General features: G+C 40.5%; 1 protein-coding gene across 2 annotated transcripts in view; it reads left to right on the top strand.

The window, feature by feature from the left end:
* Positions 1-21,886, top strand: part of LOC120720925 (AT-rich interactive domain-containing protein 3B-like) — a 55,346-nt gene that overhangs the window by 14,848 nt on the left and 18,612 nt on the right. For both annotated transcript variants that reach the window (XM_040010798.1, XM_040010799.1), the window contains exons 3-4: positions 13,610-13,684; positions 14,334-14,406. In XM_040010798.1, the coding sequence (XP_039866732.1) occupies positions 13,610-13,684; positions 14,334-14,406 (148 nt within the window). The remainder of the gene's footprint in view (positions 1-13,609; positions 13,685-14,333; positions 14,407-21,886) is intronic.

Raw genomic sequence — 21,886 nt, forward strand, 5'->3', positions numbered from 1 at the left:
AACAATGATGTTTGTGAAAGTTTAGCATGCTTTTCTTTTTCATATATTTGAGGCACTGGCAAAATGTTAATTGATTTCAATATAAAAACTGCACTTTTTTTTTTTTAAATTTATGTATTTATTTATTATGTCTTTCAAGCTGTATTTAATCTGCAGTTATGTGTACTTTAAGATGAACACCACTGTAGTAAGTGACCAAATATTTTCCAAAGTGTCTCGAGCTTTTGGTGTTGAGGTTGAAGCTGCGAGGAGGTGGGGGTTTTCTGTTTTTAAATCGGTCAATATTAGTCATCTTTAGGTATAAATATAATAATTCATATTTAAATATTTATATATTATTTAAGTTCAATTCAGTTTTGTTTGTATCATGCCAGATCACAAGAACAGTTGCCTCAAGGCGATTATCATTACTCCCCATCCATTTGAGAGATGAAGCTACTGCTGTCTAAATGTAGAGCAAGGTTTCAGTTCTTCATCTATAGATTGCCTACCTTGGTGTGGGCAGGTGGTCCTGCAGAAGGCAGTGGGAGGGGAAATGCATAGTTTACAAAACACACAGTTTTTAAGCTGTGTAAACTCTCTATTTGCACATGTTTGCCTAAATACATTTACATCTATTTTTAGTATAAAAAGCAAATAAAAAATTCGGCATGTCAAGCTCTACACCACTCTGGGTTACTTGTGCGGTGTGTAAGTTCTCTTTTGTACATGATGGGAACAATAGTGGCATTCAATTTTAGTGGATTGGATAAATGCTAACCTTGTTGTTCAAACGTTTTCTTCCTTTTAAATCTATTTTTGGAAATAATAAAGGTCTGTACATTGTGCTGTTGTACTCCATGTGCCTTTGCTAATGTTCTATTAACAGTGAGCACAGTTTGTTTGCTGTGTTATCTAGATCATATTCCCTGCTGCTATAAAACTCAATTCCCCCATGGAATTCATTATATTTTATCTCATTTTACCACATATACACTGCACTCAGTTATGCCTGTTCATGAACACACTAAGCTTCAGCACCGAGTAGTTTAAAGTATCTAATTGGATTCCTCATATTGAGATATGTCTCAGATTTAAATATTTAGATAGACTAAGCACAATACTTGCATGCCAAATGTAATTTCCCTTTATACCAGCCTGTGCAGAAAAAAAATGAACTTGCACAGGACCTTTTCTAAACTCAGTTTTGTAACATATGTACAGTGCTGTGAAAAAGTATTTGCCCCTTTCCTTATTTCTTAGTCTTTAGCATATTTGTCGAATTGAAATGTTTCAGATCATAAAAAAATTGTAATATTAGACAGAGATGATACACATTATGTAGTAGGACAGCGATCCGAAACACACTAGCAAGCGCACCCCTGAATGGCTAAAATTAAGCTTTTCGAGTGACCTAGTCAAAGTCCAGGCTCACATCAGATTAAGATGCTTTGTCCCAATCTCAAATAGGGTGTTCATGCTCAAAAATCTTCTAATATGGATTCATTAAAACAATTCTGCAAACAAGAATTGGCTAAAACTCCTCCACAGTGATGTGAAAAACACACTGCAAATTATTGCAGTTGCTTTATTGCGATGTTGGCTGTCATGGACGGCACAACCAATTACTGTGTTAGGGAAGTTTAGTTCTAGGTGTATTTTTTCACACATGGCCTTAATAAATGAAATTATCAAATAAAAAAAGCTTTTTTCAGGTTATCTGTATCTAGTATTAAAATGTGTTTAATCATTAGAAACATGCAAGTGTAACAAATGTGCAAAAAACTAAAAGAAAATAAATCAGGAAGGTAGCAAATACTTTTTCATTGCTCTATATATTCTGGTACAACTAAAAACAAACAAACAAACAACAACAACAAAATTATGTAGGTCCCCTCATGCTGCCCAAACTGCTCTGACCTGTGAAGGTACAGACTCTGTCTAGAGGTGTCCTTTGGTATCAGACATGATGACAGTCAGAGATCCTTTTAGCCCTAAGTTGAGAATTGGAGCCTCCATGGATTGAATTTGTTTTTTCAAGAGATCAAGACACCAAGTCAACACCTCTTTGTGATGTTCCTTAGTCCATTCCTGAACACAAACGTGAATGGGTGCATTATCCTGCTCAAAGTAGCCAGTGCGGTTAGAGAATAACATGTTCATGTTCAAGCGGTGTATGTCTACCATTACTCCATTATCCAGTTCTAATGCCAACATGTCTATTGCGGGTACTTTTAAGTGGTGGACAGGAGATTGCGATGCAAGCTTTTTTACAGTGTTTTGAAGCTCTTCGCTAGTATTAAGGTTTTCATCCATGTGATCTTCTGTGGGAGTGGGCCACAAAGACCACCCATTTTCACTTCATGTTTCAAGAGGCCTAGTGTGCTGACGATGGAATCAGTTGTTGTCATTCATTTACTTGCCACTTTTGGTAGCTGCTAATTATTGCAGACAGGTAACAACATCTGTCTTTTTGGAGATGCTCTAACTGGTTGTCAGTCCATTGCCACCCGGAGATCCATGCACTTATTCATTTCCCTGCTGCCAAACCATCAACTTCAAGAACTGATTATTAACTTGACATTGACAGTTGTCTTAATGTTATGGCTCATCAGTGCATATGCTAAATGTATGTGGAAGCAGGTGTGGCTAAATGCAAGTTAAGCTGTTTGATCCCGATGGCCTGCCAATGACTTACATAGATGCTCGTCTGCTTTGGGTGTGTCTTTGTGTGATTTGTTGAATAAGAAATAGTTTCAAGTGCTTTGTAGAACCATTATGGTTATAAGTTCAAGCCATTTCCACTATATCTTAATGTATAAATGGTGACTGAGTAATGACAAGTAAGAATCTGGTTGATCAAGAAGTGTGAACAACATTATTCTATAGGTATTTGCAGTATTCTGCAAAGCACAATTGATCCCAATGAACAACCACGATATGGCATTTCTGGAAGAGTATGTTTTGTTGCAAAAATATTACAAAATTGTTCGTTTCAAGGTTTTGGTCGTTTCAGCTATTCTCTGCACCCAGTAAAGATGTAGCATATTGTCGGGCTGTGGAGATGAGCTCCAGATGCGTGACGATTGCAACATCTCGGCCCGGATCCCCAGGGGGTGCTGGCCTGTCAGCGGTGGAATGCCCCTGCACACTTAACGCTAGCTGAGAGGAAACAGATCCCTTTGGTTCGGAAGAGAGCGATCACATCCTATCGATTAGACTCTACGGAAAGCTGTGAATTGTGCTTATGGTTTTAACATTTGATAGTGCAAATTCAGAGAGGCAGTCATAACATTAGCGTCTCAGATAGAGCGCCTACCCCCAGCCCGTATCTGCCCCACTGTTATAAGCCTGACAAAGAAGTAATTTACCCATCTGACTGCAGGCATTGCGACCTTTGTCATTTCACATGTAATTAAATGTGACGTGAAGGTTTTTTACTTGATTGTGAATGCATCAAATTCCTGCCACTGTCAGTATAATGAAAATGTCTATAAAGGCCTATCAGGTGTGTGTGATGTCTCCAGCTGCCATTAACGTGGGGGTGAAGTGGATGCTTGCTCTTTGAAAGATGTGAGATATGCAAGGTATTTTTAACCAAAGCTTTTAACCTAGAAGTAGTAGCTAATAGCTCCTTTAGCCTCAATGCAGTGCTATGGCTTCTTGCTTAAAGAGTCGCCAGTGACACGTGGAGTCAAAATATACATTTATTATGCAGCCATTAGCTTTCAAGCTCTTCGAGAATCTTCATACTCTTGTGTCATTGTCATATAATCTAATATCTATCAAGTATGATAGATGAAGCAAAGGGGATAGGCACCAACTATTAGGCACCAAGGGGCCATTGTTTTACCTTAAAGTTCAGTTTTAATTATAAACACTATGGTAAGGAGTTAAAGTATGAAGTACTGTATGTGACTGACTAAAATGTTTGCCTGTGAAAGGGTCTTTGAACCAATGAGTGTGAACTTCTGGCCACACCACCCTACAAACGTTGCATTTGTGTGAGGCAGCGAGAGGGGCCAGCTATGTGATGGGGGATGGGGCCTCTGCCTGTGGAATGTGGTGTCTTGGTGAAAGGGCTGGAGCTGAACAAATGCAGTTTATTTGGCAAACCAGACCTGCTGGTCACCAACAGACATGTTTACCCAAGGACTAAATAGGGAGATTCACCTCTCTCCTCATGTCTGTCTTTTTTGGTTCGAGTGCAGCCACTTTCTCACACTCTCTGGCTTTAAAATTGTACAAATACGTTGATCCATCTGGAAGTTTGTTTTTCCCATCTGTGTGCCTGACTACCTGTCTATCTCTGTCTTTCTATCCATTACCTTTCACCCCCCACACCTATCTTTTTCTCTGTTTCTCTTTTCCAGCTTTGTAATTGGAGTGATTAATGGAGGGAGGGGTGGTCTTGCCTGAAGGCCTGTTTTTCAGTGGCTTATTCAAAGGTGCAGCACCGCTGAGGCCAGGGCAGGTAGCAACACGTTCTGCCCCTGGACGTTTAGCCCCTTGTCCCCGCCACTTTGTCTGTTCCCTTAAAAGCCAGAAATCTCTCAAACATGACTGGACACTCAGAGGCAGGCACGCCCCTGGGTCCTGTTCTCTGCTGCCGGTCTGCTCTCATGTGATTTGTGACCTTTTTTATGCTCCATAATAATTCTTAATGAGAGCACAGAGTAAGGAGTGGATCTGGCCGTAAGCAAGAATTTTACCATATGCTCCCGAGTGGCAGTGAGATTTACTTACATCTTGTCGCACATGGGATCACGATTAGCTCTTTGTTGGCGGTGGTGTATGACCAGCTCACCATGAGATTCTTTTCAGTAATTAGGAGATAAAGGACGCCATCCACTCAGCTCAACTTCCCATGCACCCACCACCCGCCCTCCACCCCCTCCTGATAGACAGTGCCCCAATAAATGATTCCTGGAGTCCTACAGAGGGATCAAGACCCCAATTATTTGATTAGGATTAGAGATGTCTGCCCCCCACATTGTTCGTTATTACTGCCATGCTGAGAGGAAGCACATTCACTTTCTTTGAGATCGTGAAGGCAAATTGGCAGATGGGCTAATTAATGGCTAGGCTTTTATTCTCTAGTAAATGTAGAAAACTAGGGATGCACCAGTTATCAACATACTTTTTTTTTTTTAGTTTGTTTGCCTTTTTGACACCGATAGAATAAATAAATAAATCTTTCAAAAATAAATTTAAAGCTCTTCGTGACTATTTTTTTTTTTGGGACACTGTGCAAAACAAAACTGTTGTGATACTACAAATAGACATCAGCAATTGTCATCTTATTTGGGAGAAAATAAACAACTGTAAATGTAATCTTCTTTAATCTCATGTCCAGTTTATTACAGAAATATAAACACGTGCTTGTATTTATTTATTTCAGATCTGCACGTTGCATTGTTACCAGCTTTTTAATAGCAGACAATGAATAATATTACGGGCGACCGTGGCTCAAGGGGTTGGGAAGCGTATCTGTAACCGGAAGGTCGCCGGTTCGATCCCCGGGCTCTCTGTCCTGGTCGTTGTGTCCTTGGGCAAGACACTTTACCCTACCGCCTACTGGTGTTGGCCAGAGGGGCCGATGGCGCGATATGGCAGCCTCACTTCTGTCAGTCTGCCCCAGGGCAGCTGTGGCTACAACCGTAGCTTGCCTCCACCAGTGTGTGAATGCGAGAGTGAATGAATAGTGGCATTGTAAAGTGCTTTGGGTGCCTTGAAAAGCGTTATATAAATCCAATCCATTATTATTATTATTCATTATTATTTCAGTCAACTATCCAAAAAATCGGGTTTAACAACAAAGCAGGCCTGTAGCCTCTTTCGTGGGTACTTCCCATTTATCACTATTGTTGGCTGCAATCCAGATATGTGCTGGAGGCCTTGATTGTGATTAAATTACTGCTGCCGTGTCTGTTTAAAAGATTTTCTTTGCTGAACTGTTTTGACAGGCAGCAATTTGGCTAAAAAAGATTAGTCCGGGAATGAGATGTTAAGAGTACCTGTGGGATGAGAGGGGCTCTCCTGTTATTGTGAGATCCTGTTTCTGGTGTACAGGAATGTTGGTGAATTTAAAGCCAACCTCCCTCCTATCTGTTCTGGCAGAGCTCGCACTGAACTTTCTGTTGCCCTTCATTTAGTGCCTGCGGTTGCTATAGGGATTTTGCTTGTATGAGCATGTATTTTGTTTTCATTGAGGTTAGGTGTGGCTGCCTTACATTGTTTATTTAAGTAAAACAGCAATTTGATGAGGGTCCTCTTTGAAAACCTGTGCCGTGTTACTTAAAGTAAGGTTGTGTTGATGAAGGTGCAGAGGAAGGTTAACTCTGGGAGCAGTGATCTTGCCCTCGTCTCAGTCTCTCTGGCTTGGCGGTAGATGACTGAGGATGATGAGTATTGACTTATGCTGTGAGATTGCGTCCGGAGGGGGCTGGGGACTTCCCTGTGTTTGCACATCCAGGGCTATTGATTTGGACTGCCTGTTCAATGGCTGCGGCCCAGGGGACTTGGTTTGCAATGTTCAGCTGTGTAGGGTGCGACACAGGGCTGTAACGGTGCGTGAATAAGGAAGACGGGGGTTATGGGTATGTCTCAGGGCTAACAGGGTTCTAATATGGCACAGACATGCGCCTCTTGTCATTAGCCTTTGTTTAGTCTACAGGGTCACTCTTGCAGTCTGCAGAACAACAACTATTTTGTACTCCATGCTTTAGATGAGCTTGCTTTTACTCCCATCCCAACAGTCATCAACCTGTTATCTATAGTATGAAAACGACCTACTTCCCTCAGGTGCAGTACTGCTTGCAGACTATTCAAATGGATGCTAATCTGTTTTAAAAAACAAATGTGGAAGTTTTCTTAGTCTATTTTTCCTCCCAGCTGCTTTTAATATCTTAAAACAATTCCCAACTAGTTGAAAAGTGATTATTTTCTAAGCTGAGTGGTTGGTATTTGAGTCTCCCCCATCTGCCTTCATCAGGAGTGAAGGCAAATCACATGATGCTTTTATTAAGAGCAAGCCTCTTCATCTAATAACAGCACCGCTATCAAATTGGAGAAGTGCTGTCAACATCCTGAGCAATCAATGCCATCCATCCCCCTCTCCCCAAGCAGCAGCCATTAACCCTTCTTGTTCCGGCATGCCTGGCCTCACTAAAATGGTGGCTCTTCCTCAGACATCTTTCTATAATGGCTGAGTAGAATTACCTCCAAGCTATTCACCAACATTCAAGTATGAGTGCGTGCTGTGTTGTTTGTCCAGTGCAGGGTGATTCAAAGAATGTCGGCTTGTTAAAGGTTGTGCACTGAAATGTGTGGCAGTAATGTTGCACAAATGCACACTGCATTTGTCTGTATTTTTATTTTATTTTTTGCCAAAATTGCATGTTTTACTCAAGGACCAGCAGATTACTGCTATCTCTGTCAGTGCCTACCTTTTTCTTTCTTTCTTTTTACTGAGATGATTTAACAAAAACTGCATAATTAAATATTAGCTTTAGCTTTATAGTGGAGCCTGGTTTTTATTCACCCGTGTGCTACAAAGTCTTTAAAGTCAATCTATGAAAATGTTCATCATCTCTGGGAAGCTTTGGCCCCCATTTAGAAACGATTTCTATGGGGAGAACTTGTCCAGGCACAGAGGTGTGATCTGTATGTCAACGTGTGCACAGATTTTCCTTCATCCCCCTGTGGGATGACAAACTCCTGCACACTAATGGTCATCTACCTTATTCTTATCCCTGATTTGGCGCTGTGCCAGTCAGTCACGTATGGCCGTAATGTGATTAGGCCACCCACAGCCTGTCCAGTAAACCTGCTAAGAGCATGTGAGAAACGGCGAGAGAACACAGGCTGTTTAAACATATGAAGGCTTCTGTTTATCCTCCACCCAACGCACACACACGTATAGACATCCGCATGTGTAAGTAGTACAAATGCATAGACACACACGCATACACGTGCCATACCTGGAAAAGATATATAATATCATTTGACCCTAATTGAAATATTAGCTCACATAAATATACTCCGGCCATAAGTTCAAAATGTAAAAACTGTCTAGAATCTATACTGCATTAAAAAAGTTACTTGAAGTATAGGTGCTAATGTAAAGACACATGTTTCCAGCAGTTCATTGAAGCAATTACAAATTATATCAGACAAGCCAGGCCTTGTATATGACTGCCATAAATATAAGCAGGGTGTGGGAATCGCTTTCTTTAAGAACTGCTTTCTGGGTTGAGCACTGAAAGTGATGTAGGGTATGAATCGACTTATCATAAGGAGTGTTTCCAACAATTCACTATCCACTCTAGCATTTAAAACAACAACAACATAGTGTTAACATTCCTCAGCTGACCAAGGTCTCAATTCAAGAGCCAACATGTCTATTCAGGGTTAATCGCTTCCATCTTACAATTACTGTGCTTTTTTTTTTTTTTTTTGACCCAACTGAAGAAGCAGAGGGTCTTCTATAGAGCCATCTGAACGTATTCACATTCTTACAAGTGGCAGCTGAATTTACACTCTAAGACTTAATTATAGGGAATCTGTCATAGTAGAGCCTGAGCTCGGCACTCATTTTTAGGGAGTAAAATATCCAGCTATTGATTTTATTTTTTTTACCATACACAAAAAGATAGCGTGACACTATTTTCCATTTTTTGTTATGTCACATTTTAATACATTTTCCAATAGTGTTTAAATAATTAGGAACCTAACATGAAAACAGGGGAGTGTCACTATGCACGTTTGTGTGCTGCAGGCATCACTGAGGGTTAGAATATTTCCAATGACTAATTTAATAGTGTTAATCATTTCAATCATTTCAAACCATTAATCACATTCTTCAAGAAGTAGCTTTCTTTTCCTTACTTTTTTCTTTTTCTTTTTCTTGCTTGTATGCTTGCTGACTCTGACGATGGGTACAACTGTTCATTTTCAAAGTGCTGAAGAGCTATGCTGTTTCTATGGCTGTGAACTGTCTTACTTTCCGCCTTGCTTGTTTACAGCTTCCTGGCTCAGATAGAAAGAAGAAAATTTCTGTTGAAAACTAGTGAGGGAAGCAACATTTAGGCTTCTGTTCATCCCTAGTTAAGAGTAGTTTCATTCATTCAGTTTTCACTTCATTCATCCCTACTGTAGATTAGAGTCAAAGCTACTCTGATGGATACATTATGTGAGAAGACAGTTTATAATATAATCAGTGCTTATCTTCTGTAATATAATCTGGTGACAAAATGGAAAAAATATTAATATCCAGACATATTGGACAATATATGTGGAAATGGTTATCCGTCAGCCAAAAACCGATGTCTTATTTCGCCTCTACTTTGAAGTTGTTGGTTTAAAGACCAAAAAAGTATTGTAAAAACATCAACAAAGTGGTGCAGACATTTTGTTTTAGCAGGAAGGCAGTTAGTTGTTGTGGCTTTGGTTAAGATGTCTAGTTGAAGTAACTGATAATACCTTTTCAAGTCGTTGTCTGTTTCATCACATGTTAGTTTGCAGTTAACTGTTTTTATCTTGGCCACCATCTGCTCTTTATCACATCAGCCAATCTACTTTTCCTTTATTGCAGCTGAAGAGGAAAAACTGACGGTCGTGGTTTAGAGCAGGAAAGCACTCCACAGTTGCAGTAGTCTAATGTGTGTGTTTGCGTCGGTTTTAAATGTGTGCTTGTATTGTGTGTTTTTAAATAAAAACAAACAAACAAAAACAACAACATATAAACTTTAAAGTAGTCACATTATTAAATTTCTCCTCATCTTTCACCTTTGTTTACAACAGTGAAACTGTAATGGACCCTTTATGCTCGTTGTTCTCAGCCTCACAAACAACACCACAAAAAGTTAAATTTACATCAACTGGCATAAGCTGTACTTTGGTGTGTTTTTGGCCGCTCGTACGCATCTCAGTTTTTGAAATCTTGCTTAAGCTGTGACTAGTTTTGCTGCCATTTTAAGGATATTTCAGTACAGAAGCTCAGAGATTCAGATGTACAGCGGTTTTCATTTTGACAGCAAATTTTGTTTTAGTTTGAGTCATAGTCTTTTGACTAAAATGCCATTTAGTTTTAGTCATAATTTAGACATTTATTCTGATATTTAGTCAGATTTAAGCCTAATTATCATAAGATTATCACAGACTAAATCCAAAGTTGATTCAGCTCACTAAAGTCTCAAGTGTAAAAGTTTGCCATGTTTTTTCCAGGGAGAGTTGTTCCACGCGTTTTACAAAGCGTCTTATTTTCCTTGACATCAAATGTTGAACGTGTCCATGTGTCTACTCTTCTCTTCCTCCCAAATCTTGACATTCTTGAAATTTTGTCACGTTTTCATGAGAAACTGAGAGCACGCGAGCTCCCCCCTCACTACCTGTCTTTGCGGCAGCAGCTCAAATGTGCGCATCTAACCTTACTGCACAAGGAGATTACTTCTGATTGGATCACCTCAAAACTCCTCCTGCCTTTTTACACAACTTAATTAGTTCTGATTGGATCAATGAATCGCATTTTCATCTTGTTTTTATTTGCTGATGAAAATGCCAGTACATTTCATCGTATTTATCATCCTCTTGCATTAGTTTTTATTTAGTTATTGTCTCGCTTTCGTCAGGAAAAAAAGGTATTAGATGAAAATATGCAGAAAATTATTGATCCATGAAATTAATACTGTTGTACAGAGAGATGAGACTTTCTGGAAATAATTTCTGTTTCGTTGTTTCTGGTTTTGACGTCTTCTCTTCCTGTACCTCTTGTTGTGGAGGTTTTGATGTGGAGTTTTTGTTTTTGCTGACAATGGTTATTCAGGAGAACACTGCAGAGAGTACTGACACCCTCAGCGCTGGTATAAATGGTACAAAGCGACACTGCTGTCGCTGTTTGCACGCAACATGAACAATGCGGTGAGAATAATAGGCCTAAGGCATAGAGAAGGTATATGTGTGGGCAACTAGGTGGGAATGAAATGTTAATAACCACTGGTCTGCAAATACATCTTTAGTAAATTCTTAGATATTAGATGTTACTCCTTTCACTGAACGAGGAATAGATAATTAGACAAAGTAATAGAAGATCTGGTGCCTCTTGTTGTATTGTCTGAAAGATTAGAAAAAGTATGTCAACTGTAGAAAGCATTTTCTTTAATATTATTATATTTGTCTTTTAGATATGGGACTAGATGTACTCACAAGTCAGGATATAGCAGTAAGCCTTTCATTGACTGGACACTGGTGTTCTGTCACTTTAGACCTTTGTTCCAGGCTAACATCAGGAACACCTTGACCCCTGCACTCCCATGACACAAGTGTCACTCAGGGAAGTGTGATGTTTGTATGCGTGCCTGCAACCCAGACGCTACAGTCTGCTTCTTTTGTTTTAACATCTAACACTGATGAACTGGGAGCTAATTGTAATGTTGCAAGTCCCAAAATACTTTACTTTGAACAAGAGCACCTGTTAAATAGTAAGAATTTTTGGACGATGAATCAATGAACAAACATAAGTTTTACTTTGTGTCCTCTCAGTGCAGAAACGTAACCATCTTGATCTTGAAATATTGAACTCTGGGTCACAGAATGGGGAACATCCTGTTTGTATAAAAGGTGCTGCCAGCAGTTTTTTCCTAACCATGTAGGACTACATATGTCTGCAATGTGAATTATCTTCCCTTATAATCATTTATAATGGTTAAAGTTTAACAGACGTGGTCAACTGTGAGCAAAGGTCTATAGGCCCTTCAGATGTACCATAACTTATGTTTACTTTTACATGATATGTTAATCTGGATCACATATAAGAGATTGTATAATATAGGAAGCTGTTTTTGATGATGAAAAAGGTTTTGTTGTGCACACATTTTCAATACAACACTTCACAGTCTGTGAAGTCCAGTAGGATAACGTAGTGTTGATTTTTTTTTTTTTTAAGTTTTGAACATTGAACTTTAGAACTATACGTTTTTTACACAGGGGAAGCATTTTCGAACAAACCCTTTTATGGTTGCTCAAGGAAAAGAAAGCATTTTATCACATGTCGTCATTGCCCCTGTTAACAGCATTACAGCATTGGATAGTTTGTGCTTGTGGTGTGGTGCAGACCATGTTTGCCCTTCTAAATAGCAGATGTCTCATTTTGTCTTCATGCTTTTGCCTTGAAACCCACCATTTGCAGTAGGTTTTCAACTTGATGGCTGATGGTATTTGTATAGGGAGCAATTGTTGACAACCGTTACACATACTGAGAGTGAGAGGGTGAAAATGACTTGCTCTCAGGGGCCTTGACAACCTTTGCCCCCCTGGCTCTTGTTTCAGGCCCTGTAATTGCCACTGACCAATGGGCTCCTGGTTGAAACTAGACTCCAGGCTGCAGCTATTAACGTCCCCCTCCAAACGGATCTTGTTTTGATTCCTGATGCTTTTATAGGTTTTGTCTTTAGGAGACATTCCTGGTCGGCACATACCGTGCACCCCTTTCTGCCCTTATTTTCCTTCCTTCCCGTCTTGTGGGGCCATTGGCCCCCCCTTCCTGCACTCACAAACATACACATAGCCTTGATCAGCTTTTGCGTTTGTGTGTATGTGTGTGTGAGTGTATGTGTGTGTGTGTGTATGTGTGGGCGCCAAGGCTGCTGACCAGCCCACCCTTCTCTGGCCCCTCCTGACTGCCATCTACACTCCATGAACTTGGCCACCCGTCACAGCTGCGTTAAGATTGAAGGATGGGGGGCCCTTGTATCCAGCTGGGTCGGAAGACATTGTTGGGGGCAGGGCAGGCCCAGATGCAGATGGTTTAGGTCAAATGGAGATGTTTGAGGATGAAGGGGGAGGGGGGATTTAGGAGCTCAGAGGTACCATAACTCCAGAGGTTACTACTTCAACCCCTGGACTATGCACCCTTAGTCTTTGAGTATATATTTGTTTTGATAAGTGTGTATTGCAGATTGTACTTTGTCCTATCTGGCTTAGCGAATGCGCCACTTTTAAAGCTTGTTGCAAACTATTTGAAGGGAATTCAGGCTTAACTTAATAAATGTTTGGTGTAACAACAGATCAGTTTTCTAAAAATAATAAATTTGTATATACATTAGTGTTGCAGTATATCTTTTTGCTTGATTAAACAAATGTTAAACTGGAAGAATGTGGGTTCAATGGGAAGCATTCACTTTTACGGCAAAGTTCTTTATGTTATGGACTCCTTGGCAAGGGTTTGAGTCCAACACAGAGAGGGTCGTCTCCTCAGCCGATTCAGCACCCACAGACTGGAGCCTTAACATTTTGTCGAAATTTCCCAGTGGAGATGCATTTAACAATGTGCCTGTTTGGGATTGTCAAATCACACATTACCTACTTCTGCCCACCTGAAATTAGTGCAGCTAATTTCTAAGTTTGCTCTACGCAGCCAACTTCCCAACTCACCCAAATGGAGCATTTTCAGTAGTATTTTCAGTAATTTGTATATTTCAGTAGTTAGAATGCATCTGAAGCAGACTGTCTCCTGTTTTGTGTCAAAACTTGAATTACCTGAAGTTATCCAGAGCTGATGTGTGAAAACCTGCTTATTTGTTTGTTTCGTTTTTTTACTGACCTCATCTGTATTTACTCTCATTTGTTGCAGAATGGCAGTGCAGGATGGGCAGATGAGGCTGACAGCAGCAGAGGAAGAGGAGAGGCCTCCAGAGACTTTGCTAAGGTGAAAAACAAATAAAATCCCAAACGTTTTGTTACAAAAGTAGCAAAAGGAGCCCTTTATGACAGTTTTGTGGTAACATACATTCTCATTTCAGTAGCATATGTAGGACATGTATATAGGTCAACCTTTTGAAGTATTATACAATTGCAGAACTATAAAAATGCAGGATCTATGTGTTCCTGAAACTCTAAGCCAGCTTCAAAGAACTAAAAGTGTCGAAACCTGAAAGATTCATCTGTGCACACCTCAAAGATAACAGTTAGCTGCTGACATGTATGTTTTGTGGTTAAGTGAGATGAAAGCATCTGTTCTAAAAAGAACATTTCAGGGAGAAAAAAGAACAAATATCTTCCAGACAAACATTATGTATAGAGTATATGAGTCATAACAATGGTGCAATTACAACGTTTTGCAATGCTATTGTGAACTATCATCATACAGTCTAACATTAAAAAGAGCAGTAGAGAAAATACAGACATTCAGGATTAAGCACTGGACAATAAACTGTATACTTAAGCACTTTGAGGCGACTGTTGTTGTGATTTGGTGCTATATATAAAATTGAATTGAGTAGACACTGTGGCTGAGCAGCCACACAGCTCTACTTTTAGCAAACAGTACCCCAATAACGTTCTATTTTTCTTTACAGCTGTATGAGCTTGATAATGACCCAAAAAGAAAAGAGTTTTTGGATGATCTCTTTGCCTTCATGCAAAAAAGAGGTAAGCATACAAAAATATTATTTTACTAATATCAGATCCTGTGGCTTGGCTTGTACTGGATGGAGCATTGAATTGGAGGTTTATTTGGGACCTAGATAACTTTTTAGACTTTAAGGAAGACTATAAGTTATCATCATTATACTTCAAAGTTATAATATTTTCTGAGATGGAAATTATTATATTGTTGCATTCCTACTCTCAAAACATGTAAGGTGCTTTAAACTTTAACTTTCAGTGTGACTCTATGGGAATTGCCACAGATGTGTCACTAAAGTTAATTTCTTTTTTTAGAGAGCACCAGGAATTTCAGTGTTGATTGAGCAATGTCACACCTGCAGCACAAATAGATTACTTCTTCATACAATTGCTAGAAGCCATACAAAATCAACGAGGATGAAAGTACATACAGAATGTAACTCCTTGTCTGATGCCAGTGAAACATGTTTTGCCACTAAACAACTCACACACTGGCTGAGAAATACTTCATTAATTCCCTCTCAAGCATAAAGGCCTTAAGGTATCAGCAGGTAAGATCTGCCTCAGCTGATCCTGTGTTTCTGTAGCATCAGAGTCAAGTGGATCTGGCAGTGGCCTAGCTTAGTTGGCCAGCAGGCTTCAAGGATCAGCTGACTTTGTGCTGCTTTGACACTGCTTACGAGACCTGTCTGACCAGGGCTGCTAATGCACTTAGGCTTTTATCAGACAAACCTATTGCAAAGCAAATTACACTGCTTGAGCAATACCTCCCAAGGTGAATCACAATGTTATTACAGTGGTGCATACTTCACATTATGTTTTGGCAGGCTGTGATAGGTGATGATAATCTGTGTGTGTGTGTGTGGGTGTGTGTGTGTGTGTGTGTGTGTGTGTGTGTGGTTCACTTCAATATGTTTTGCTACAGGCTTCAGTGGTGGGTACCGTACATGAGTGAAACTTTATTTGATGCATAGTTTGTTTTGTTGGACTGACAGATGATCGCTTTGTGCAATTATTTTTTTTTTTTGGGTAAATGGGCCCGTGTGCATCGACACCTATGTGTATGTACTTGCATATGTGTGTTTATCCACTAAGGTGCACGAGAGCAGCAGCTTCTGAGAGACTGGTTAGGTCTTACCACCCAGAGGTCTTGTTTGGTGGGTGATGAATTAAGCCGAGTAGGAGAGGGAGGGACGGGATCTGTCAAGGCCCTGTTAGCATCTCTGTCCAGTGGCAGACGCTGGGAGTGGCTGCCTGACCCTTTACTCACGCTGGTCAGATGGAGAAATCCATCAAGCTGACTAAATCGCCACCTGACAGCAGATAACTAGCTGATTACAGTGTCACATTATTTTTCATGCAGTTTGAAACGAGTCAGCACAAACATTGAGTGAATAATAACGCTGATTTAAAACAAACAAATTAACATGTAACTTGTAAATTATATTGCCATAAAGTAAATTAGGACGAAGCACAGTCCTGGTAACTCTTTGGTGTTTAACTTGTTTAACTGAATTACATTTCCAAAGAGAATTATCGTGAGTGTAACTGGAATCGGCTTACGCGTTTCAGGTTCCCATGTCAACATTAATACAAGCGATCAATGTTGAGTCCAAGAGTCAGTGCTAGTTGTTGCAGTTATCACTAAATTTCCAGAGTGCTCATCTACAAGAGAAAGATACTGCAAAAGACAAAGGAAAGTTATTGTGAGATTAAAAAGTATTATTTATTTGAATAGTTTTATTTTACAGTTACAAGTGCAAAGTTGAAATCTAAATATCCATGGCTGCACAGTGCTTTAAATATAGATGCAGGATATGACATTAGAGACTTGATGAAACCATTGTACAAGAGAGGGTATAATTTCAGCTAGACTAGAGTGCCGTCTTCACCCCTCCCTTAAGTCAGGAGCCACTTGGCTGACCTATGCTGTCCCTCAAGCCGGAGTCTTAATCATAGGGCATTGCTTGGCTGGATTTCTTTTACACTCAGTGCCAAGAGTAAATGAGATGAAGAGCAAGCCTCTCTAAGCTCTTATTCACGGTACCCTCTAATTTCTGTGCATTGGCTCCTCCCTCCATTTCATTTCATAGATATGTTGTCAAGATTATTGCAGTCCATTTTTTGTAATTAAAGAGCACTTAGGAAGCCTGTTTTTTTTTTTTTTTTTTTTTTCTTTAAATGCAATGTCATTATTTGAGACTTTCTAAGAAGGGCGTAGCAAAGGGAAAATACCTCTTAAATTGAATGAGATTACAAGTGGACTCTGAAAAATGAGGCAGAGTGTGAGGTTAAGTTAAATCCAGTGGAAACTCTGGCGAGAGTGAGACAAATGGTGAAGTGCTTTTCCCACCTTGGCGTGGGGCCTCTGAGCCCTGAGAGGGAAGCAAACGGCGGAAGGAAAACTTACGAGGGATTCGCATTTCCTGCCTCTGCTGCTTAAAAACAGGCACATGTGTTCGTGTGTGTGCGTGTCTGTGCGTTAATGCTTGAGGAATTTTACCAGCTGTCCTAAATAGAGTCTGAGTGTAAAGGGAACCCATTGATGGGCTTTGAATCACAGACATGACAGAAGACACACATACAACCCCCCCGCCTCTTTTTGTCACAGATGATCACTGTAGGGTCAGAGGAATATTTGTTACATCCATTACTGAACCCAGCCAGCTTTCACCACTGACCTCTGTGCTATTTGTTGCTCGTAAGGAGCTCAGCCTCATTCAGCTGGAGACCCTCATGTATATATTAGTCATTTGCTCCAGGTAGAAACATTAGCTAATGGCCTGACATGTACATGTAAATGCACTAGGGCTGCTCACATAGAAAGAGCGCGGGTGGAGGATATTAGCCAAGATGAGTTACGGTGACATCACTGTTCATTACATCCATTACAGGTTTTCCTGTCTCACCCCCAATTGCTGCAAAGAAAGCTTGGCGGTGGCTTGATGCTTTTAACCACCTCAAAGGTTTCGATTAAGCATATGGGTGATTGTTTGTTTTGGTTTGACACTCGACCGCTTTGTCATTGGGGATGGGGGTTTGGACCAGGAGGTGGGCTTTTGAGAAGGTGGGGGAGCGGGCAGTAAATGAGGCAACAGTTGCTCGATGAAGGAAAAAAAAAAAAAAGGGAAGAAACTCAGAGAGTGATGCAGCCAACTGCCTGTCAGTGCTGTCCACTTGAGATGATTAATGGCCACGAGCTGTGATGGACAGAGCCAGAGAGGGAGAGAGAGAGAGAGAGAGGCTCCTGTTCAGTGAAGTCACCAGTCGAGAACCCCTGCCCCGCCCCACGAAGTGTTTTACTCGTTCTCCTCTCACCAGAAAACCACACACATCGTGGTCAGAGATCAAGATCCATCTCAGTGTGACACTCTTAATTGGAAGTGTAGCTTCAGCTTAAGAGGGACCACATGCTGTGCTATCACAGCTTTAGAGTTATTTTAGAGGAAAATCCCAGATTTAGCTCTGTTAATAGTAATAAAGTGGTAAGCAGGACTTGTCTGTGTGATTAAATTATAGTCCTGATGTTGGGGCTAGGGGAAGATTTATAGAATGAAATGAAGGGTTCTTATTTAGCTGTAGCTCCACAGTGAATTGCACGAGGAGAGCAGTGTTTGTTCCTTTGAAGCTCCCAGAATTTGCTGCAGGAGACAGAAAAATGGCACTAAAGGGATTTTGATCAAAACAGAGCAAGTCAGCAATTTAGTGACGTAGCATTATTTGCATATTCCTTTACACTCAATTTTTTTTTTTTGACTAAAAAACAAATGTTAAACATGCCTTTGTATTACCTTTTACAAAGCACAGCATTTTTCGCTCCAAGGTTTAGATGGATTTTATTTGAAGTATTTGTGGTGTGGGAACAGTGGCCTCCCAGCAGGACATTAGAGGAAGTTCCCCAACTGTAACCCAGAGACCGAGTGCTCTGTCCACACCAATTACAGCATGAATGGGCTCTGGGGGATCCACGTATGCATTATATTACTCCCCTGGTCAGCCTCACACTGGCCCTCGTAACAGGCAGCCCCTCTGTACAAACACCACACCACAATAGGAACATTCTCTGGCTCTGTGATATGGACTCGTTTTCCTTTAGTTAACACCCCACAACTTCTGGAAAGTGGCAGCACCTGGTTGGTTTAACAACAAAGCCCAAGGTTTTGTGAGCATATTTGTCCATTTCAGATGAAGTGTTGGGTTATAGTTAAAAGGATTTTTTTTTTTTCAGGTGGTGGTGGCGGTGGTGAGGTGTAGGGGCAGAACTAGAATCCTGCTAATTGATTTGGCAGGTAAAAGGCTGTAGATGTAAAAGTTTTCATTCATAATTTTGTGATAACCCTGTTTTCCTATTACATTTATAATCTGAATCATGACAGATCTTCTCCTTAAAGCCTGTGAAGCATGTTTTACACAGAATCCACCAATAAAATAGAAAGAGGAAATGTCATTATGTCCTCTCTTTTCTTTCTTTTCATTCCCGTCCTCTTCCTTTGCACCCACTGAATTCTCCTCCCCTCTCTGTTTATTGTGCTACAGTTACAACCGCTGAAACTTGATAACACCATGGGGGATAGGGTTGGAGGGCCGCACTGTGGCCTGCTTGCTTGGTGAGACCGGGGGAAGGAAGGACTGGCTGGATTAAGGGGCCTCCTGTCCTACGCGCAATGATTAATGATCTCTAAATAAGTGGAGGCAAGTCTTTTAGATATGGTAACCCTGATAGACATCAGACATGTGACTGTCAAATGTCTGATGTCTGTGAAAAAGACAAAAGAAAGGATGAGGGATGAATGTGGCCAACATGGAAGTAAGAGCCGAGTGCAGACGGGGTGCCAGGGTCACTGAGGAGAGGTTAAAGGAGACATCAGGCAGCTTGTATGGGAGAACGCAGTGTTCTTTGATTTCCCTTTCAAAGCACTTTGCCAGTGGTCTGAAACTGACTGAGGTTACCAATCAGACTGAAAGATAATGAGGGAACTGTACAAGAAGATTAGAACTGGTAGTAAAGGGGCCCTTCTCTCAGCATAGGGTGGAAACCCAAATGATACATAGATTCCAACCACCGCTTTCTAATCATTTTCCAAAAGAAGAGATGAAACTCTGCCTTTTGGACACATCCTCCCATGCATTTTTCATCAAAGATTTGGTGGTAACTGCCCTGATACATTTGAGGGTTGAGATTGTCTTTGGTTTGGGCAAACCCCACCCATCCCCTGCCAAATTACAGCCCAGCCTTAAGGGCACAAGCATCTAGAGTGGTTATCCATTTCCTTCAAAACAAAAGGAAATAGTAGTTTTCCTGATGTTTTGCGTGTGGGATGGTTTATTGTGGGAAGCTTAGATTAAAATCTTGTGACTTTTAAATTTTTTTTGTTTTTGCTTCTTTCTTTCCAACTAAGGCTACTCTTTGTGTCCTTTCCTCTCTGCGTTTCTTCATCCCAGCCCCCAATTGCTTCCACCCCCTGTTATTTCCTCTGTTCTGTGGCCAGACTATTCCACAGCCCTCGATTGCCACTGTGCTGTCCATCTTTAATTACGACCGTACTGTACTGGGATTTGAGACCCTAAATCGCCATGGTCATATGAGTAGGCACGAGGACAAGTGCAGGCCCTCAAACAGATTCATGCTTCCCAGTGAGGTCATCGGTCAGGGTAAAAATAATACTGGCTGGCTGCTCTGTTCATTCACCCATCTTGTTTTGCACTCACTGAAAAATACTTACAAGTGAATGCTCTTATGGGAAATGGGAAAGTAATAGGGTAGAGGATGTTATTGAATGGAAAAAATAACACTACTTGTGATGCAAGTTGGATAAAATAGTAACGGTTTGAAGAAAGAAATTCAGAAAACTGTGGCCGAAAGTGAAACAGCAAGAAATCTGTTCCTCAAACAATGTATGCAATACAGGAACTTAAAATGTAGTATGTATATTCCTGCTTAAAGGAAGTAGGCCGCAGTGTATATTGTAAATTAAGTTAAAGAAACGCAAAGTTAAAAGTAAGAGATTTCAATAATTACAAATGATTTGTGTAAGTTGATTCAGCATAAGCACATTAATAATATGGTGCCAAATCAAGCTTTTCTGTAAATATATGTATGCTTTTAATTTTATATTTGTGTTCATTGGAAACTTGTTTACTTCATTGTGCTGTTTCATATAAAATATATTTAATCTTTAGGCAATCAAAATGGGGTTTGTGGTTCCATCGTAAAGCTTTCTGCGCACAGAATTCTCCTGTGATCGACAAATTCCCTAAGCCTCTGCTATCTGTATATCTGCATGTCTTGCTTCTCCATCTGTGTCCTGTGTGTGCTCTTAAAGCAATGTTTCCTGGCCTCCACACCCTTGTGATGGATGGTATGAAATGCATTACAGCCCCCAGAGGAGCCCTACACCCGTACAATAGCCCTGAGCTCACTTCCACTGCAGCTTTGCAGCCTTGCTCCATAAGCCACACAGCAGCAGAGGTCTGAGTGCCTAATGGAAAACAAGACGTTTGATTTGAGGGAAGAAATGGACATGAAACACACAAGTGCTGTTGTCTCTTTGCCAGTGGCGCTTTAGTTGATGTGGTTTATTGTTTGGGGTACATGATTACATAAAGGCAGTGGTTACTTAACAAGTGGTGATATATGAGTGTGAGATGAGTTATCATCATTTGCAGTTAGGCTTAAAATAAAATCTTTAGTGTTGCAGTATACAGTGTGTCATCATCAGTTTTCTAGTGGTTTACTTTCTTTTGTATCGTTGACTCCAAAAGAAAAAATAAATTGTAGAGTTTTAAGCCCTAAATTAACAAATAACCTTTATCGTGAATTCACTAAAAGGGTTTTATTGTACTTGTATGTTACTTACAAATGAAAGCTTTTTTCTGATGTTGATTTCATTTTCAGTCACTCTGCATTAGCATCAGCTAAGACCCTGAAAGGTAAACATATGACCCACTCTCATGGATCTTAGAAGTCAAAAGTAATTAGCATTGACAAGAGGTAAAATTTGCAAGATGAGTGCACAACCCCCAACAACCCCCTTATGTGCGTGAACAGATTCCCCTTTCTCCCAGGCTTATAGCATTTGATGTCTCCGGTATTGATCAGTGGTGCTCGGCCTCAAATGGTGCTCATCAGCTGATGGCTTTATCCGTCAATCCGGGTGGTCATTGATTGAAGCAGTTAGCTGTGTTATAAAGCTTGCTTTATGGGACAGAGGGCCCCCTCAGTGCATCAGTAAAGTCATCACTGCCTCATGTGTACTCCTTAATCCAGCAAAAACTAGTTTGACTAGTGACTTGTCACCAGTGTTGGCCAGGCGTATTTTGGTCTCAGGATATCCTGCAGAACCCAGGTGTCCATAGCCAAAAGTTTTATTTATGTCCACTGTGGAATAGTCAGACCCAGGCATCTGTAGCCAACAGAGTTACAACATGTGAAATGCTGTTTTAATTCAAAAGATGGCCTTTCTTAAACCTGAAGTACTTTTGTTACTACAACTAAAGATAACTA

The sequence above is a fragment of the Simochromis diagramma genome, unplaced genomic scaffold (assembly GCF_900408965.1).
Source record: "Simochromis diagramma unplaced genomic scaffold, fSimDia1.1 OVJJ01000603.1, whole genome shotgun sequence".
Lineage (NCBI taxonomy): Eukaryota > Metazoa > Chordata > Actinopteri > Cichliformes > Cichlidae > Simochromis > Simochromis diagramma.